Source organism: Arachis stenosperma, chromosome 10, assembly GCF_014773155.1.
Source record: "Arachis stenosperma cultivar V10309 chromosome 10, arast.V10309.gnm1.PFL2, whole genome shotgun sequence".
NCBI lineage: Eukaryota > Viridiplantae > Streptophyta > Magnoliopsida > Fabales > Fabaceae > Arachis > Arachis stenosperma.
The window spans coordinates 34,154,340-34,174,315 of NC_080386.1; the positions used below are offsets into that span (position 1 = coordinate 34,154,340).

The window sequence follows — 19,976 nt, forward strand, 5'->3', positions numbered from 1 at the left end:
CAAGCAAGCAAGCCCAAAATTGTCAACCAATCAAGGCCACAAGAAGCATCTAGAAGAGGAATTTTCATTTAATTGTAATTTGTTTTTAATTTCATTTTGTAATTTAGGAGAGCCTATATAAAGGCCTTAGTTTTTATATTAAAGGAATTGGGAATTGGGGGATTCTGGAAATTGAAGGGAGGGGGAGAGGGTCTTCGGACCCCTCCCCTCAACCACTCTTCTTCCTTTTCTCTTCTTTTCTTCCTTAGGAGTAGTTTCGTTTTAGTTGTAATTTTCATTTATGAATTTTAAAGTTTCAATTTCAATTTTAATCTTGATCTTTACTTTTCTGCATTTTCTTTCTTTTCTATTTTGGTAGAGCAATGAACAGCTAACTCTTTTCATTGGGTTAGAGAGCTCTATTGTAATTCAATGGATCAAATGTAGTTCTTATTCTTCTTCTTCTTTCTTTTCTCTTGATTTTACTAGAAAGCTTTCAATCTTCATCCAATTGGGTAGTTATCTTGGAAAAGAAGCTATTCATACTTGGATCTCTTCTAAACCTTGGAAGAGGAATGAAGAGATCATGTTAGAAATGCTTTCTCATGCTGGACCAAATTGGGGTTGGATGGATATGGTGACTATAATCCAACCAACACTTGATTTGGGAATGCATGTGGTATAATCAGTGACCATACTTCATCTCTTCTCATGAGCAATTGACCAAGGAATTGGCTATTTATCAAGATTTGAGAGATTGAATTACCAAGGAATTGGAATTCGATCACTTAAGATTGCCAAGGAGATCAATGAATGCATTGATTGAGGAAAGAGATGAGAATGACCTTGATCCGGAGGATTGCAATATCTCTTGATCCCAATGTTCATTTTAGTTTTAATTCTTACATTTACTTTTCTTGCCATTTTACTTCTTTGCACTTTATTACTTTCTTTACTTTTATGCCATTTACATTTTCTTGTTGCTTATCACTGCAATATGATTCGTCTAACTAGGATAATCAATTAACCATTGATTGCTTAATCCGTTAATCTCTGTGGGATTCGACCTCACTCTTTTGTGAGTTATTACTTGACGACAATTCGGTACACTTGCCGAGGGAGATTTGTTGAGAGACAAGTTTTCGTGCATCATGAAGCTAACGACCACAGGGGTAAAATCGTCCGAGGGGCGATTTTAAAACAAAGTGTAACCTCTGGGACGATTTTCTTGCGAAAAAAATTCGAGGGACGAAATTAATTTTTGGCCCCTACGTTAGGGACCAAAATCATACTTATCCCAATTTATAACTACTAACAACATAGCAATAACAACGTTCCAAACTAATAATGTTTATGTCATACCAACGTAGTACAAGTGGATAGAGTTCTAATTTAAGCCTAGGCCCTAACTCCTAACACATATACCAACGTTTCTGATCTTCATGACTACCCTAAAAATGACAACTTCATTAAACTTAACAACCATAACGAAACTAACCTCGAAGTCAGCCGCTCCGGCGTAATGTGTCGTCTCGTTCAGCCTGTTTATGTCCCCGTCATTCCCCACTTGGCGCGTCATCACCGTTTGGGTCAAAGGTATAGTCAGCAAGAGTTAAAAAAGGGGAGAAAGATGTTGACGAAGTCAAAATGAGGCCCGAAAGTGTACTGTAAACGACTTCTATATATAAGCGCGTGTGACCCATATCTCGTTTAGAGTGTAAACGAGATATACATGTATTACACTAACGTGTACTGTAAACGAGATATATGCATTGTCATCTCATTTACACTATAAACGAGATATGACATGAGAATTTAAACGGTAAATTCTCCAAAATTTATTTATTTTTGTAAATATTATATTTATTTTATTTATTAAAATAAAAAATCCCTTATATAAATGTTAAAATCCATTTTATTGATTTCAATTCGTGAAAATACATTTAGTCTTTCGTCCAAATAATTAAAAAACAAAATAAATATTTACTCTTACAAAAAGTAACTAAAAAAAAAATATTTTTTAAAAAACTCATCCAAACATTACTAACTAGAGAATGAGGAGAATGGGATAGCAAACGGTGCGTTTGTTTCGAGTTGTTCTCTTTCTTTTCTTTCCAAGTTTTCCATGGATATGAAACGAATGAACATGATCTCTCAGTGACCGTGTCTGTGTCCGTGTGTACCCCTTTCCCTCCACTGTCCACTCCTCACCGAAGCTACTCGCCGTTCCGGTACCAGGTTAACTCTTGCGCTCCAATGTTCTTTCATGTTTCACTTATTTCTCTCATGTATCTCCCTACTTTATTTTAGCTGTATCTTCAATTGTTTGCACTGAAATTCGTAGATTCTATGCCCAAAGTCTAATTCAGGATATTCTTTTTTTTATAAAGTTTATGAGACTTTTTGTTGGTGCATTCCTATGTTTGATGATATTTAATTAGAAGATAATTTCATGATCTGTTATTTGGATTTTTGATGTCCTCCAAGTGTTTGTAACTTTGCTAGTGAGATTTTGGTTCTACAAAATGCAATTTTTTTTTTTTTTTTTTATAAATGGCACTATTTGCTATTAGTTGTCCGTGTCTGCAATGCAAGCTTACCGAATTTTGAGACTAAAACTCTACAAAATTTGAACCCTGAAACTGAACTTGTAAACTTGTAATTTCAATTTGGGAAAAAGTTTATGAGGTAACTTAAGAATTTGTTAAATTCACTACAGTGTGTTATGTTTAATGGATTGGATGAGTTCTATCTCTTTTTTTCAGTGCAGGGAGATGGGTTTGTGGACACTACTAGAGGGGTTCTTGCTCCTTGCAAATGCACTGGCAATAATAAACGAGGACCGGTTTCTTGCACCGAGAGGGTGGGGCTTCTCAGATTTCTCAGTTGGGAGGACAAAGTCCTTGAAAGGCCAGATTATAGGTCTAATTCATGCAAGTCAGTACATAAGAGTTCCTCTCATACTTCTCAACACCATCTTCATTATTGTAAAGTTTCTGTCTGGATGATGATGATGATAGGTGCGATTATGCCTGATCCAAACATTATGTTGATATATATATATGGGGTTTAATTTGTTGAGTTTAAATGCTATGCTCTGTACGTGTGTGTCATCCGATTAGATGCTTGTGTTTCTAAGACTCAAGATAGTGGTTGAGTTACACATATCATCTTATGCTCACTCTTAAGATCAAACCTGCTTTCTGAAAATTATTTTTTTGTAAAGCCCCCAACTAACAGGGCAAGACTTTGATTGGTGTTACAATTGTTCTATATGTTATGTAATACATTCGTGTACACTTTAAACAAAGTTTAATTTGCAGTTTCAGGGGTTATTTCTTTTATGCTCTCCTTCAGTTTAGTGATTGGTCATCATAATTAACTGTATAATAACTCATTGAATGTGCCTTGATTTAGATGCATCTTATCTGAATTTGTATAGATGTATAATTTTGGATTAAGCATGTAAGTCAATGGCTATGATGAGCCCGAGTGGTTAGAACAATGCAGACTTCGTCTCTCAACTTCCTTTCCCAGATGAGTAGATATATATAGTGTGGTAATAGTGGAAATAGCATGGCCTTTTAAACTAGATCTGTTTCTTAAATGGTTGCAGGTTCTAGATCTTTAATTAGAGATTTCAGCGAAGCATTATAGGCAACCTAGTTTACCAAATTCTACTTTAGAAAGGCCTATCAATGTATGTCTCTGTATTATTTTCATCCACACAATTATGTTCTTTACCATACATGTATAGGAAGAAATGTATGTCATTGTATATTCAATTTTTTTAAGAAGTTACATATCGATTATCACCTTTTTCTTTAAATTTTCATTTTTTTTTTGTAAACATCTTGCCTACTTAATTGTTGGAATTTGATCTTACTGATGCTGCTAAAGTAACTGTCATCTCTCCTGATATGCTCAGTTCATTATTAAATCTCAACTCTCAACTCTCCAGATATTTTCATTTCATTTTATTTTGTTTAGCAAGCTTAGAACTTGTACTAAGCAAAACTGGTACACTGGATGAAAGACTACAGAAAAAAAAGACTAAATCATAAATCAGCAAAAAGATGGTATGTTTTGGAGTCTACGGAGATAAGCCGTACGGCCGAAACTGTTGCTACAAGAGACATGATGCTAAAGAAAACAATGTTGAGCCAGTGCCAAAGCTGTTGCATGGATGATTGTTTGTCCTTCTTTGCCGTTAGGTACATATGGTTTGCAAGAATAAATGTGAGTGGGAATGTGCTTATTGCACCTGTGAGGCTCATGAAATCTCCAAGAAATGGTAGCAAAGCAGATACAAATGTATTGAAGGTGAGGTAGCCACCTCTTAGTAAAATCCTGAATGTTAAGTTCTTAATTTGTAGGGCACTTCCGGTGATCCCATATTTGGTGTCCACATATTCATACATAGGACTAGCAAATATCTAGCAGAAGTGAAAATAGAGGATCATTAGGACACTCAAACTTCGAGCAAACCAAATTTCATCCCTGACCAAAAACACAAGCTAATAAAGGGTGTGTTTGGTTTGCGCTTTTATTTTCAGTTTTTTCGTATATTTAGAATTTTGTGAAGAAAAAAGTAAAGAGGTAAAAATAGAAAATATGATATTATTGTTTTTACTGTTTAGTCTTTTCTCTTCACAAAATCTTGAAATAAAAAATATTGAAAATGAAAATGCAAACGAAACACATCTTAGTTTCTTAAGATTTGAAAGCCCCGATGATCTTTCTTTAACCAGTGAGAGACAACTTTGTTTTGCTTAAATTGTAATTTTGGCCTGTGTTATTTATCAGGGTTAAAACAATTGATAGTAGCAGAAGTTCAAGTTTAGATGTAAGTACATGCAATGCAATGACTGATTGAAGAAAAGCTGTAATGTTAGCTACAGCTTTAACCCAGACAGGACCATTCACATTGTTCAGCAAATATGCTGATGTGGAATTTCCATAAGCCCAGTAACCTGTAAATGTAACCAGGTACAATGGAAGAACACCAACTGTGAACTGAAAATACAGGGCTTTCATCATGTTCGTCACAACTGGCTGCTTAATTGTTGCCTGTCATATACATCAATTTATGTTGTGCATCAGGATCTATTTGTACATTAAATATGTTTTAAGAACATGTAAGTGTATGAGACCTGTATTTCGGGAAGCATGCCAGTGTTATATGCGAACACGAGATTAGCGCTCGCTCCGATGATCGAAAATATTTTACCGGCGCCATCGCCCGGAATACTGAAATCTCTAGGTGGTGCATTCAATCCTGATGTTAATAACAATCATCTTGTTTAATGGACAGTTAAAAAAAATAGTGTCTTCAACTTAATGCATGGAAATTTTCCACTCAGTTCGGATAGAGATGCAAGATTTGTAATCACATGAATACCAAGCTGGCAATAAGACAAGCGGTGCAAGGTTGGAGGGGTATGTGTTAACTTGGTGGACAAAAAAAAGGGGACACAACGTAATAGCAGAAATGAAATATTACCATCTTTAAGGGACAGCACAAATGCTATAACAATATAAGCTAGACTCAAGAGAGTTGAAAAACCCAGCCAAACTCCAAGAGCTGAAAGAGTAGGGATTGCAAAGGCAAACATTGCACACACAAAGCCAGCTATGGCAATAAAATATGGAAGTTTCATTGTGTGATCATCCCAAAATAGAAGATAAGTAGCCTGCACCACATTGAACATATAAAAATAAAAAAAGAATTCACGAAAAAAACCCTCTAGAAATATCCAGAAAAAAAAAAGAAATTCAATTACCAAATTAACCAATACATGATGTTTTATATATTTTAATGTGTTTTGTACGAAATTTTTTGTATGCATGTAACAGAATGGCTAGAGATACACACTATCTGAAGAAACATATTCTAAACTGAGGAAGAGATTGAATTTGTTACTTTCAAGGCTGAACCGGCCAAAATGATGTAGCCAGTATTGATCATGAAAAGATTGACGTATTGTAGAGACCATGTAAGAGTATACGCCCATCTTCCTGCGGTAAGAAAGGGATGAAACATGAGAGAAAAAGAAATATTTGCATGTTATTGGAAAACATTTGTAGAAGATGAGTATTTGTTACCGTATATGAATCCAGCAAGATCTCTATATCTGATGTGCCTTCTCCCCCCATACTCATGGAGCATAGCAACAAGAGCATTTGCATAGAGCGAAATCATGGTGGCCAGGATTAGACCAACCACGCCACCAACCCAACCAAGCGGAACCATGATGGTCCCGGAATATCCCAGCACATAAGCGCTGTTGATTCCGGTGGTTAGGACAAAAGCCACTTGAAACCATGAATCTGCCACCAAACAAATTCCAGAGGAAAAACAAAATCATGTATTTACCGAAGTTCACAAAGTTCCAATTTCAATTGCACCTGAAGTGCCAGCTATATTGGGTTACAAATTGCATGTTTAATTATGTCTCAATCTGCAATATTTATGATATATAAGCATCATTCAAGAAAAAATCTGCAATGCAAAGGGTACGGTAGCAAGCAAATATAAGCAAAAGCGGTTATTACTAACCGCTACTAATCTGGTGCGCGGTTTCCGGTGCTTTAACGTTGCCTTTACCATCCTTGTGATTTTCATGTTCACTATCGTTCCTTCCCACGTTAGGCATTGCAACGGCTAAATTGCATAAGAAGATAGCAACACAATCACGCCGAGCTCCTCCTCGGTAACCTTTTTTATATTACAAAACATTCAATTCCAACCAGCCAATCACTTTTCCCCAATTTAGAATCACCTCCTTTTTCCTCTCTGACCAGTGACCACCCTTCTTTTTGCATATCTTCTCTCTTCTTTTTTTTTTTTTTCAAAGTTGAGTGCTTGTATTGATGAAATGACCAAAACAGCCTTAGCAATGTCATTACCAAGCATAGAATTTTGAAGAAAAAGAAAGGGTATTCCCAAATGCAATCACAAAAGATTGCTAAAGAATAGAATAAAGAAATAGAGAGAAAAAAGTGATTTATATTTTATAAATAGAAGTAGGTTTTATTTTATTGATAAGAAATAAATAATAGTAGTTCTTAATTGAACAACACATCACACAAATAAAAAGAAAGAGTGTTTTCTTAAATAACAATTACAATAGAAAAAAGAAAAAGAGTAAAACTTAAAGAAAAGGAGAAAGTGGATCTTCACTCTTCAATGCTCATAATTTCTTTCCTTTTTTCTCCCATTATTCTTTGGATGTATACCTGATTTATTTATTCGTTTGACCACATGAACATTTCATGTTAGATGCCGATATTTTAGTCATTTATTTATTTATTTATTTTATATTTATCCGCTTATAAAGTTTTAGATAAATATTTTTGTGTGCTAATATCAACATTATTTAAGAGAGAATCCCAGCACGGAATTTTACTTTGTTGAATTATTTCGCAATGGGTTTCGTGTGGGCCCCACCTATAAATCTTTATTTCAATGAGAAATATTTGGTAACCAAAGAAAATTAGACAAAAACAGTCATAATTTGTTTTATTTATCATTTATTAATTGTTGCGACAATTAATGAATGTTAAATAAGACAAGTTCTGGCTGTATTTTTTGTCTCCCTAGCATTACCCCATTTCAATGCATCAAATAGATCTAAATTGTCACTCTTATATTTGATGTTTTTTTAAGAGAAACTCTTCTTAGTTCTCTCCTAGTTTATTACACATTGAAAAAATTAGGTAAAGCTTGGAAAATATTAGGAGGAATATGAAATTGCATTGCTTGAGTTTTCTATCCGATTCTACCCATGCAAGATGTCAATTTCTAAGATAATATTGTTCATCCTTGTTCCTTTCTCATTTAAATTCTCCATCTTGGTGCCTTGAGTTTCCTCTACATTGTTAAAATTATTTCTAAATATTTTTGGGTTATAGATAATGAAACAACACCTTCAAAGTTCTGAGCTACCAATCTCAAATCATGCCAATTTTTGTACTTCAAAATGAATAATATCTTAAATTGTTCTCTCAAATATTAATAATAAATGTTAACTGTACAACAAAGAAATAATAAATATTAATTTTGTTATGTGAAATTGTATATGTGATGAAAATAGTTTTTCGTTTGTTAAATTAAAAAAAATCATTAAATTGGGTTTTTTGAAAAATTCACAGTCGGTCAATATCTCTTATTTTCTTATCTACATTACATTCTTTTTAATATCAGAAATTTCTCTCATATGTGAGCTTAACTAGAAAAATATTTCAAAACATAAAACAACAAAAAAAAAGTTCTTTAATATCTGTATTTTGTCTTTGGGTATAATATTTTAAGGTATAATTTTAAAAATATATCTATCGAGAAAATATATAGACTATTGAACAAAATTCTTAATAATAATATATTAAAATTAATCTATTTTTAAAAATAAATAATCTCTCTACTTTAAGAAGACATCATTTTTTATTTTTAATCAAAAGAAAAGTTTCTTATTTGTGTTTAATTAACCTTACAAATTCATGATTCTATAAACTATAGATCATCTACATCCTAAACTGAATTTTACAACTTCAACTTTCTTCTTAGTTAGTGGATCCTTGTCATTATTGAATAAGAAGCAAAAATACAAAAAAAAATACTTTATATATATATATATATATGATCCACTATCCTCTATCCTTTTCAGCATAAAGTATTATTTTACACTATTTGATAATTTCATGGTATCAACTTGCGCATTAAAAATTCAAAGTCTAAATTATATATGAATCAGAGTATTTCAAGAAATGAATTGCTTTTTTTTCAATAAAATACTTAAACCTCATTTGTTCTATTACTGCCAGTGTAGAGAGATGAGAGAGAGAGAGAGAACGAAGGGTGAGAGAGCGAGAGGGAAACATAGGGACGGGTAGTTCTCATGATGTTGACAAGGATCCACGGGTCTGGAACAGGGAAGAGTATCGACGGTTGGAACATGAGTCCTTCTTCGTCTTTGTGGATCATCTTCCGGAAGACATTTCAAAAAGGGAGTTGTTTCACTTATTCAATTGGACTGGGCGCATTAACGATATCTATCTATCCCGAAAACAAAAGAATGGTGGTATCTACATGTTTGCGTTCATACGGTACACGATGAGAGGAGGAGCGTTGAAAGCAATGGCAAAAATGAATCGAGCGAGACTACGAGGAAAGGTTATCGTGGTGCAAGAGGCAAAATACAGAAGACCTACTGAAGCCGCATATGTCGGACAGGTGCGAGCAGGAGATGATAAGTACCACCGGCTGGATCCGAAGCCACGGAGGGAAGAAGGGGCTAAGCACTCTTTGGCAACTGCAAATGGTTTACGAACAAATGAAAGTGCAACGAGCACACCTGAAAAATGTGAGTTAAAACACGTGGAATGTATAGTGGCGACAGAAAATTTCGAATGGCTGAAGAGAAGTCTTGTAGGAGAAACGTTGGAGCCTATTGACTTGGCGTCATTGAGGAAAATGGTTGCCAGGTCCATACCTTCTGTTGTCCAAGTTCAGAAGATGGGAGCTTGCAAAGCACTTCTCACCTTTGATAGTGATATGCATGCGGATGAGACGTACACCTTTAATTTGAATAGCCTACTACATATCTTTCATAGGGTGTGGAAGTGGAAGGAGTCGGAGCGATGTGAGTCCCGCAGGGTATGGCTCGAATGTTTCGGTGTTCCGTTGTCCGCTTGGTCTGCCGATACCTTCAAAAGGATAGGAAGCCAGTGGGGAGCAGTTGTTAGATATACAAAGGAGACTGAATTGTGTAGCATGCTCACAGCAGGCCGCGTACTGATTGATACGTGTGTCATGGAAGTTATTCAGGAAAGGGTCCATATTACTGTTGGATTGGGGGGGTACGACGTCTTGGTAAAGGAGATTGGTCTTGATGCATGCGACATGCCATATCATGGGACAATTACTGACATGGATATTGCCACCCAGGAGCTTGTGAGCCATGCTGCAACAAATCCGAGCTCGGAAACAAGTGTACGGCAGCACCTACAGCTAGACCTGGTAAGGACGGATGACTAAGATGAGGGGTTGATGATGATGGTGCCACAGAAAGAGGAGAACGATAGGGACAGAGTAGTAATTTCTCACGATATTTTGAATGAGTGGATTAAATGCAGTGCAAATCAAAATCGCGGAGTTTTAGCAACGTACCAATCTGTTGATGGCTATAATCAAGGAATCACTGATTTTGGAGGAGGAAACGGTGCTACTTATGAGACTGACTCGGAAAAAATAGTAACGTGTGAGTATGACCCGATAGGTAATGGTTTGAAAATGTTTAATGGGCTGAATGGAGGTACTACATTTGGAAAACAAAAAACGAGGATTGGGCCAAGGAATGCTGGGCCAAGTGAAGCACACAACTCTGAAGGGAAGGAAGGGATTCAATTGGGCCTAGGTTCACAGGTGGGTGGGCATGACCCAGCTGGGGAGGGGGGGTCGATGCTTCTCCTGCCTCCTGTGCCTACTGGCTTGGCCGCGGGGAGCACCTTCAGAGGGTTCGCTACTCCATGTATTGGAGATGGCAACAAGGGGAACGGCGGCTCGTAGATCTGGGAGAGCGCGCGGTACACAGCGATGGGAACGCTGGAGATGGGGTTTTCATTGAGGCTGGGCGCCGCGGTGGAGAGACTGAGGAGATGGAGTCGATACTTCGCCTCTCTCCTGCGCAGCAACCTACGGACCTGGTTGAGGGGAGCCCTGTCCGAGAGCACGCTGTCCCCTGCCTTGGATATGAACACAGTGGAAATAGGAGGCTTGCAGACCCGGGAATCCTTAGCCGTCGAAGCGCTGTGTCCGCTGGAGATGGGGGTTCTGCCAAGGCTGGGCCTGCCAATGGTGAGGGTCGTTCGGTTGGCCATGTTGTGCGTGAAGGAACAAGTGGCGGTGCGATAAGGCGGGTGGCTGAGGCAGATGCAATTGGGAAGCGGCAGGATGCTGTGGTGGAAGGCGAGCGCCACGCGGTCCAGGACCCATAAATTGATGCGATGTCAGGGTGTGGGGAACTTGATGGAAACCATATTTGGCTAAGGAATGGTCGAGTGCGGGTTCTGAATAGAGGTGAAGACAGTGGGATTATTGGATGGACGGTAGACGGTTGTGGAGGCGGTGGACCAGAGCACGGTGACGGCGAGCAAGGGGACGGAGATAGTGACTATCAGTGCCTAGAGGAACAGATTTTGGAGAACAAGTTGACTTGGGAGTTGGCAAGAGAATCAGGGGCTATGCTATGCAATGAAGAGGACGACATAATGGCTATTCTATAGGTACAGAATGAAGAAATAGCACGGAAGAAGAAAGTGGCAAAACAAAAGGCAAAGATGAGGAGGTGTAGACCGAAAACTACAAAGCAAGTGTGTAAAAATAGTTATAAATGAATTTCAGTTCTTAGAATGTTAGGGGATTAAGGGGGGACGGAAAGCTGAGAATGGTGAAGGAGCTAAAAAAGAAACATAACTTGAGTTTGGTTGGGTTGATTGAGACTAAAAGACAGGTTGTGACAAGATTTGATATTGGGAGGATTTGGGGGAATAGTGGGGCGGGATGGGAATATGTGGGGTCGGATGGTGCGTCCGGTGGTCTTTTGATGATTTGGGATGAAGCTTTTTTTAAACTAAATAACTGTTATAAGGGGAAATGTAGTTATGCGTCGAAGGTGTTGTGCTGAAAAATGGATTCAATTATGCCTTTTTCTTGGTCTATGGTGCACATAGTAGAGAAGAGAAGAGTCATGTGTGGGAGGAATTGAGCTACATTGCTGGCCTATGTCAGGTTCCTTCTTGTTTCATGGGGGATTTTAATGAGATTGTGTCTGTCGAGGAATGGAAAGGGACTGTTAGTTTACCACTGTCTGCAGATGATTTTAGGGGTTGGATCCAAGACATGCACCTAGTGGATTTGCCACTTACTGATCGCAAGTTTACGTGGTTCCGTGGCCGTTCATGCAATCGAATTGATAGAGCTATGGTGAGTGTAGAATGGCTAAAGGAGTTCCCTGAGACCCGATTGAGGGGCGGACCACGGGGCATGTCAGATCACTCTCCACTCATTGTGGAAGATGGAAAGATGAGGGGAGGGCCGAGGCCTTTTCGAAGTCTTGATTCATGGTTTACACATGAAGGTTTTCTTAGGATGGTTAAGGAGGAATGGAGAAGTTTGGGGGAGCTGGGGTTCACAGATAAGTTGAAGGCGTTAAGGGGCCCCCTGGGGAGATGGCATAAGGAGAATTTTGGTGATATGGACAAGAAGATCTCGAAGTATGAGGACGAGATTAAAAAGGTGGATAATATGGTAAGTAATGGAGTGTATGATGGAACTCTCGAGACTAGGAGGAAGGTGTTAGTTACTTGCTGTGAGAGGTGGTATGTCAGGAAAGAGGTTCATTGGAAGCAAATGTCTCGATCTCGGCAAGCAAAGGATATGGACAGGAACACAAGATACTTCCACCATATAGCATCAGCAAGACGGAGGAATAATCGGATTGATACTCTGATAGTCAATGGCAGACTGGTAAGGAATCAAGCTAGGATCAAGTTAGCGATTAAGGAGTTCTATAAAGATCTGTATCATCAGGAGAGATCTCTAGTAGAAAGGATAGATGAGGAAGAGTCTGCAACCTTGGAGGCGCTGCCATCAGCTGAGGAAATAAGAGAGGCAGTGTGGGATTGTGAGTCATCGAAGGCGCCAGGCTGTGATGGGTACAATATGAACTTCATAAAGAGGTGCTGGGATGAGATTGTGGTTGAATTTACGGCAGCAGTGATGAAGTTCTTTTAGACAGCCAGGCTACCGGCAGATTCCAACATTACATGGGTGGCGTTGGCCCCTAAGTTTGTTGGCGCCTAGGAGATTAAAGACTTCAGACCGATTAGTATGGTTGGATGTGTGTACAAGGTTATTTCGAAGGTCTTAGTGAGAAGGATGAGAGTAGTGATGCCAAAGTTGGTAGGGGAGACTCAGAGTGCTTTCGTGAAGGGTAGGAAAATCCACGATGGGGCTCTCATAGCGTGTGAAACAGTGCACTGGCTTAAAAGGAGAAAAAAGGAGGCAGTGATAATCAAGTTGGATTTTCAAAAAGCGTATGACAGGGTCAAGTAGAGCTTTGTGGATATTGTGCTGCAAAAAATGGGATTTGGTCACAGGTGGAGGGAGTGGATTATGGAGTGTGTGACCACAGCTTCTATGTCGGTCCTAATTAATGGGTCACCATCAAAACTGTTTAAGATGGAAAGGGGATTGAGGCAAGGTGACCCGCTCTCTCCATTCCTTTTTGTGTTGGTTGTGGATGTTCTGCATAGAATGGTTGGTGAGGCAGTCAGGAACGGACGTATTTCTCCTTTGGTGGTTGGTCAAGATAGGGTGGAGCTTTCACACCTCCAGTTTGCTGATGATACAGTTCTGTTCTGTCCACCTGAAGATGCGACAATGAAGAACTACAAGCGACTTTTGCGTTGGTTTGAGTTGATGTCATGGCTCAGTATTAATTTCGAAAAGTCCAGTTTGATTCCTATCAACTGTGAAGAGCAGTGGGTGCGCAGCATGTGTAGGATGTGGGGTTGTAAGGAAGATGCCCTCCCTGTGAAATACCTCGGAGTCCCTTTAGGAGCCAATCCGAGGCTGGTAAAGACATGGAAGCCCATCATTGATAAAGTGGAAGAGAAGCTAAGCCTGTGGAAGGCGAAGGTGCTAACCAAAGGTGGAAAGTTACTGCTCATCAAATCAGTTTTGAATAGATGCTGACAGCAGTTGCTGACAAGTTGATTTCCTTGCAGAGAAGATTCCTATGAAGTAAGGAGGATGGAAGGAATGGTATGGCATTGGTAAAATGGGAGTTGGTGCAGGCCCCGAAAAAGCTAGGCGGTCTGGGAGTCGGGGATGCTATGCTTCGTAGTGCTGCCTTGTTGTTTAAGTGGTGGTGGCGCTTTTCCAAGGAGGACTGCCCGCTTTGGAAGAAGGTGGTCTGTTCCTGTAATAATCTGAGACCGAATGAGTTACTGTCCACCCAAGTACTGCCTACTAGAGGAGGACTCTGAAGAGGAAGCTAAGGGAAGCTAAGGCACAACTCTCTGGGGAGGACCTTACAGAACTTTTCGAAAAAGAAGAAGACATGGCCGAACCCAACAACAATGGTGGAGATGCAAGGAAGATGCTTGGTGACTTTGTTGCACCCTCTTCTGACTTCTATGGAAGAAGCATCTCAATTCTTGCAATTGGAGCAAACAACTTTGAGCTTAAGCCTCAATTACTTTCTCTAATGCAGCAGAATTGCAAGTTTCATGGAATTCTATTGGAAGATCCTCATTAGTTTTTAGCTGAATTTTTGCAAATCTGTGACACTGTTAAGACCAATGGGGTTAATCCCGAGGTCTACAGGCTTATGCTTTTCCTTTTTGCTGTAAGAGACAGAGCTAGGACATGGTTGGACTCACAACCTAAAGAAAGCTTGAACTCTTGGGAAAAGCTGGTCAATGTGCTTTCTTGGCCAAGTTCTTTCCACCTCAAAAGTTGAGCAAGCTTAGAGTGGAAGTCTAAATCTTCAAATAGAAGGAAGGTGAATCCCTCTATGAAACTTGGGAAAGATACAAGCAATTGATCAGAAGGTGTCCTTCTGGCATGCTTTCAGAATGGAACATCTTATGTATATTCTATGATGGTCTATCTGAATTGTCCAAGATGTCATTGGACAACTCTGTTGGTGGATCTCTTCATCTGAAGAAGACGCCTGAAGAAGCCCAGGAACTCATGGAAATGGTTGCAAATAACCAATTCATGTACACTTCTGAAAGAAATCCTGTGAATAATGGGATGATTCAGAAGAAAGGAGTTCTTGAGGTTGACACTCTGAATGCCATATTGGCTCAGAATAAAATATTGACTCAGCAAGTCAATATGATTTCTCAGAGTCTAACTGGAATGCAAGCTGCATCTGGCAGTACTAAGGAAGCCTCCTCTGAAGGAGAAGCTTATGAGCCTGAGAATCCTGGAATGGAAGACGTGAATTACATGGGAGAATCCTATGGAAACACTTATAACCCTTTATGGAGAAATCATCCTAATTTCTCATGGAAGGATCAACAGAAGCCTAATCAAGGCTTCAATAATAATAATGGTGGGAGAACATGGTTTGGCAATAGCAAACCTTTTTCATCATCTTCTCAGCAACAGACCGAGAATTCTAAGCAGAGCCACTCTAATTTAGCAACCATAATCTCTGATCTAAGTAAGACCACTCTCAGTTTCATGATTGAAGCAAGGTCCTCCATTAGAAATTTGGAGGCACAAGTGGGTCAACTGAGTAAAAGAGTTACTGAACTCCCTCCAAGTACTCTCCCAAGTAACACAGAAGAGAATCCAAAGAGAGAGTGCAAGGCCATCAACATACCCCACACGGCCGAACCTGGAGAGAAGGAAGAGGCAGTGATTCCCAGTGAGGAAGACCTCAAAGGATGGTCACTGACCACTATGGAGTTTTCTCATGAGGAACCACAGGAATCTAAGGCTCATACAGAGACCATAGAGATTCCATTGAACTTACTATTGCCATTCATGAGCTCTGATGAGTATTCTTCCTCAAAAGAGGATGAAGATATTATTGAAGAGCAAGTTGCTCAGTATCTAGGAGCAATCATGAAGCTGAATGCCAAGTTATTTGGTAATGAGACTTGGAAAGATGAACCTCCATTGCTCATCAATGATCTGAATGATCTGGTTCAACTGAAATTATCTCAGAAGAAACAGGATCCTGGAAAGTTCTTAATACCTTGTACCATAGGCACCATGACCTTTGAGAAGGCTCTGTGTGACCTGGGGTCAAGTATAAACCTCATGCCCCTCTCTGTAATGGAGAAACTAGGGATCTTTGAGGTACAAGCTACAAGAATCTCACTAGAGATGGCAGACAATTCAAGGAAACAGGCTTATGGACTTGTAGAGGATGTATTAGTGAAGGTTGAAGACCTGTACATCCCTGCTGATTTCATAATCCTAGACACTGGGAAGGATGAGGATAAATCCATCATCTTTGGAAGACCCTTCCTAGCCACAGCAAAAGCTGTGATTGATGTGGACAGAGGAGAGCTAGTCCTTCAATTGAATGATGACTACCTTGTGTTTAAGGCTCAAGGATCTTCTTCTGTAACCATGGAGAGGAAGCATGAAAAGCTTCTCTTACTACAGAGTCAAACAGAGTCCCCACACTCAACTTCTAAGTTTGGTGTTGGGAGGCCACCATTAAGCTCTGAATCTCTGTGAGGCTCTCTAAGAGCTCACTGTCAAGCTATTGACATTAAAGAAGCGCTTGTTGGGAGGCAACCCAATGTTATTTAATTATATTTATTTATTTGTTTTTCATTGTTATTTTATGGTTTCTTTAGGTTTATGATCTTGTGAAGTCACAAAAACTACTACAAAATTAAAGCGAAATCAAAAATAGCATCAAAAATAGCACACCCTGGAAGACAAGCTTACTGGCGTTTAAACGCCAGTAAGGACAGCAGAATGGGCGTTTAACGCCCAGCGTGGCAGCATTCTGGGCGTTAAACGCCAGAACAGACAGCATTCTGGGCGTTTAATGCCAGAAATGGGTGCCTGGCGTCTGGCTGGCGTTAAACGCCAGAAATGGCAGACAAACTAGCGTTTAACGCCAGAAAAGGGTGTCTCGCTGGCGTTAAACGCCAGAAAGGGGCAGCAGACTGGCGTTTAACGCTAGGAAAGGTAGCAGAACTGGCGTTTAACGCCAGATTTGGCACACAGAGGGCGTTTAAATGCCATGGTGCAGGGAGCAGAATTTCTTGACACCTCAGGATCTGTGGACCCCACAGGATCCCCACCTACCACACCTCTTCTTCTCTCCTCTTCACACCTTTCCATAACACTCTTCCCCATACACCCTTGACCAATCACCTCAATACCTCTTCCCCAAACACCCTTCGCCTATCAAATCTTACCCTCTTCTCCATACTCTCTTCACCACTCACATCCATCCATCATTAAACCCCACCTACCTCACCATTCAAATTCAAACCATTTCCCTCCCAAACCCACCCCTTAATGACCGAAATCCCTCTCTCCCCTACCCTATAAATAACCCTCCTCACTACCTTCATTTTCACACAACATCCACACTATTACCCACCTTGGCCGAACCCAAAACCCTACTCCATCTCCTTTATTTCTTCTTCTTCTCCTCCTTTCTTTCTTCTTTTACTCGAGGACGAGCAAAAATTTTAAGTTTGGTGTGGAAAAAGCCCCGCTTTTTGTTTTTGCATAACCACTAATGGCACCTAAGGCCGGAGAAACCTCTAGAAAGAGGAAAGGGAAGACAATTGCTTCCACCTCTGAGTCATGGAAGATGGAGAGATTCATCTCAAAGGTCCATCAAGACCACTTTTATGAAGTTATGGCCAAGAAAAAGGTGATCCCCGAGGTCCCCTTTATGCTAAAAAAGAGTGAATATCCGGAGATCGGACGTGAGATTCGAAGAAGAGGTTGGGAAGTTCTCACCAACCCAATCCAACAAGTCGGGATCTTAATGGTTCAAGAGTTCTATGCCAATGCATGGATCACTAAGAACCATGATCAAAGTGTGAACCCAAACCCAAAGAATTGGCTCACAATGGTCTGGGGGAAATACTTGGATTTTAGTCCGGAAAATGTGAGGTTAGCATTTAACTTGCCCATGATGCAAGGAGATCCTCACCCTTTCACTAGAAGGGTCAACTTTGATCAAAGGTTGGACCAAGTCCTCATGGACATTTGTGTGGAAGGAGCTCAATGGAAGAGAGACTCAAGAGGCAAGCCAGTTCAATTGAGAAGGCCTGACCTCAAACCCGTGGCTAGAGGATGGTTGGAGTTCATCCAACGCTCAATCATTCCCACTAGCAACCGGTCTGAAGTTACAATAGACCGGGCTATCATGATCCATAGTATCATGAATGGAGAGGAAGTAGAAGTTCATGAAATCATACCTCTAGAACTCTACAAGGTGGCGGACAAGCCCTCCACTTTGGCAAGGTTAGCCTTCCCTCATCTCATCTGTCACCTATGTAATTCAACTGGAGTTGTCATAGAGGAAGACATCCTCATTGAAGAGGACAAGCCCATCATTAATAAAAGGATGGAGCAAACAAGAGAGTCCACTCATGGACCTCAATAAGAGCATGAGGAAGTTCCTCATCAAGAAATCCCTGAGATGCCTCAAGGGATGCATTTTCCTCCACATAACTATTGGGAGCAACTCAACACTTCTTTAGGAGATTTGAGTTCTAACATGGAGCAACTAAGAATGGAGCACCAAGAGCACTCCATCATCCTCCATGAAATTAGAGAGGACCAAAAGGCCATGAGAGAAGAGCAACAAAGGCAAGGAAGAAACATAGAGGAGCTCAAGCACTCCATAAGATCTTCAAGAGGAAGAACAAGCCGCCATCACTAAGGTGGACCCGTTCTTTAATTTCCTTGTTCCTATTTTTCTGTTTTTCCTTTCCTATGCTTTATGTTTCATCTATGTTTGTGTCTTTATTACATGATCAATAGTGTCTAGTGCCTATGCTTTAAAGTTATGAATGTCCTATGAATCCTTCACCTTTCTTAAATAAAAAATGTTTTTACTTGAAAAAGAACAAGAAGTACATGAATTTCAAATTTTAAAATAGTTTAATTATTTTGATGTGGTGGCAATACTTTTTGTTTTCTGAATGAATGCTTGAACAGTGCATATTTTTGATATTGTTGTTTATGAATGTTAGAATTGTTGGCTCTTGAAAGAATAAAGAAAAGGGAGAAATGTTATTTGATAATCTGAAAAATCATAAAATTGATTCTTAAAGCAAGAAAAAGCAGTGAAAACCAAAGCTTGCAAAAAAAAAAATGACGAAAAAAAGAAAAAAATAAAAGAAAAAGAAAAAGCAAGTAGAAAAAGCCAATAGCTCTTTAAACCAAAAGGCAAGAGCAAAAAGCCAATAACCCTTTAAACCAAAAGCCAAGGGTAAAAAGGGCCCAACGCTTTGAGCATTAATAGATAGGAGGGCCCAAAGGAATAAAATCCTGGCCTAAGCGGCTAAACCAAGCTGTCCCTAACCATGTGCTTGGGGCGTGAAGGTGTCAAGTGAAAAACTTGAGACTGAGCGGTTAAAGTCGTGGCATTTATGTATCCGGTGGTAATACTGGAAAACAAAATGCTTAGGGTCACGGCCAAGACTCATAAAGTAGCTGTGTTCAAGAATCAACGTACTGAACTAGGAGAATCAATAACACTATCTGAATTCTGAGTTCCTATAGATGCCAATCATTCTGAACTTCAAAGGATAAAGTGAGATGCCAAAACTGTTCAGAAGCAAAAAGTTACTAGCCCTGCTCATCTAATTAAAAATGATCTTCATAGATGTTTGATCGGGGTAAAACTTGTCTCTCAACAAATTCCCATTCGGCAAGTGTACCGAATTTGTCGTCAAGTAAAAACTCACAATAGAGTGAGGTCGAATCCCACAGGGATTGATTGATCAAGCAACTTTAATTAGAGGAATGATCTAGTTGAGAAAATCCATGAATAGAGTTGATAATTGCAGAAATTAAAATGGCAGGAAAGTAAATGACTGAAAGTAAATAGCAGAATTGTAAATGGGAATGGGGGAATTGCTCATAAAAGTAAATTGCAGAAAATAAAGAGAATGGGTAAGATCAGAAATGGGGAGTTCATTGGGCTTAGGAGATGTTGCATTCTCCGGATCAATTTCATTTTCATCTCTTCCTCAATCAATGCACTCATTGATCTCCTTGGAAATCTTAAGTGATTGAATCACAATTTCTTGCAATTCAATCTCTCAAATCTTGATCAATAGCCAATTCCTTGGTCAATTGCTCATGAGAAGAGATGAAGTGTGGTCACTGATTATACCACATGCACTTCCCAAATCAAATGCTTAGAGGGTTATAGCCACATACCCATCCACACTCAATTTGGTCCAGCATGAGAAATCATTTC

At 39.5% G+C, this 19,976-nt stretch overlaps 3 protein-coding genes and 1 non-coding gene across 6 annotated transcripts; 2 read left to right on the top strand and 2 right to left on the bottom strand.

Moving 5' to 3' along the window:
• Positions 1-2,001: 2,001 nt before the first annotated feature.
• LOC130955804 (uncharacterized) lies at positions 2,002-3,330 on the top strand. Of its 3 annotated transcripts, none has more exons than XM_057882777.1 (2): positions 2,002-2,217; positions 2,745-3,330. In XM_057882777.1, exon 2 carries the CDS (start codon positions 2,754-2,756, stop codon positions 2,985-2,987), a length of 234 nt encoding a protein of 77 aa, XP_057738760.1. In that variant the 5' UTR covers positions 2,002-2,217; positions 2,745-2,753; the 3' UTR covers positions 2,988-3,330. The 3 variants fall into 3 exon arrangements, with proteins under 3 accessions (XP_057738760.1, XP_057738761.1, XP_057738762.1); XM_057882778.1 differs by having other exon boundaries at positions 2,027-2,217; positions 2,750-3,330; XM_057882779.1 differs by having other exon boundaries at positions 2,030-2,210.
• Positions 3,331-4,022: 692 nt separating this feature from the next.
• LOC130955803 (proline transporter 1-like) lies at positions 4,023-6,788 on the bottom strand. Its single transcript, XM_057882776.1, has 7 exons — positions 6,539-6,788; positions 6,085-6,309; positions 5,903-5,997; positions 5,483-5,672; positions 5,133-5,257; positions 4,834-5,049; positions 4,023-4,415 (listed from the first exon to the last, which is right to left on the bottom strand). The coding sequence occupies exons 1-7, from the start codon at positions 6,633-6,635 to the stop codon at positions 4,038-4,040; spliced, it is 1,326 nt and encodes a 441-aa protein (XP_057738759.1). The 5' UTR covers positions 6,636-6,788; the 3' UTR covers positions 4,023-4,037.
• A 4,635-nt stretch (positions 6,789-11,423) lies between these two features.
• Positions 11,424-12,772, top strand: LOC130956971 (uncharacterized). The gene is made up of 2 exons (XM_057883891.1): positions 11,424-11,549; positions 11,639-12,772. Exons 1-2 carry the CDS (start codon positions 11,424-11,426, stop codon positions 12,770-12,772), a joined length of 1,260 nt encoding a protein of 419 aa, XP_057739874.1.
• A 1,734-nt stretch (positions 12,773-14,506) lies between these two features.
• Positions 14,507-14,610, bottom strand: LOC130959758 (small nucleolar RNA R71). Its single transcript, XR_009078825.1, has one exon. It is a non-coding gene; the product is annotated as a small nucleolar RNA R71 (small nucleolar RNA).
• Between the last annotated feature and the right edge of the window lie 5,366 nt (positions 14,611-19,976).

Excerpts from the sequence above, each read along its gene's own strand:
- LOC130955804 (XM_057882777.1), top strand. The coding sequence starts at position 2,754 with ATGGGTTTGTGGACACTACTAGAGGGGTTCTTGCTCCTTGCAAATGCA.
- LOC130955803 (XM_057882776.1), bottom strand. The coding sequence starts at position 6,635 with ATGCCTAACGTGGGAAGGAACGATAGTGAACATGAAAATCACAAGGAT. Across the intron at positions 5,998-6,084 it reads TCTTGCTGGATTCATATACG|GAAGATGGGCGTATACTCTT; the intron begins GTAACAAATACT and ends TTCTTACCGCAG. Across the intron at positions 4,416-4,833 it reads AATCAGTCATTGCATTGCAT|ATATTTGCTAGTCCTATGTA; the intron begins GTACTTACATCT and ends CACTTCTGCTAG.
- LOC130956971 (XM_057883891.1), top strand. The coding sequence starts at position 11,424 with ATGGTGAAGGAGCTAAAAAAGAAACATAACTTGAGTTTGGTTGGGTTG. Across the intron at positions 11,550-11,638 it reads GTGGGGCGGGATGGGAATAT|TTATGCGTCGAAGGTGTTGT; the intron begins GTGGGGTCGGAT and ends GGGGAAATGTAG.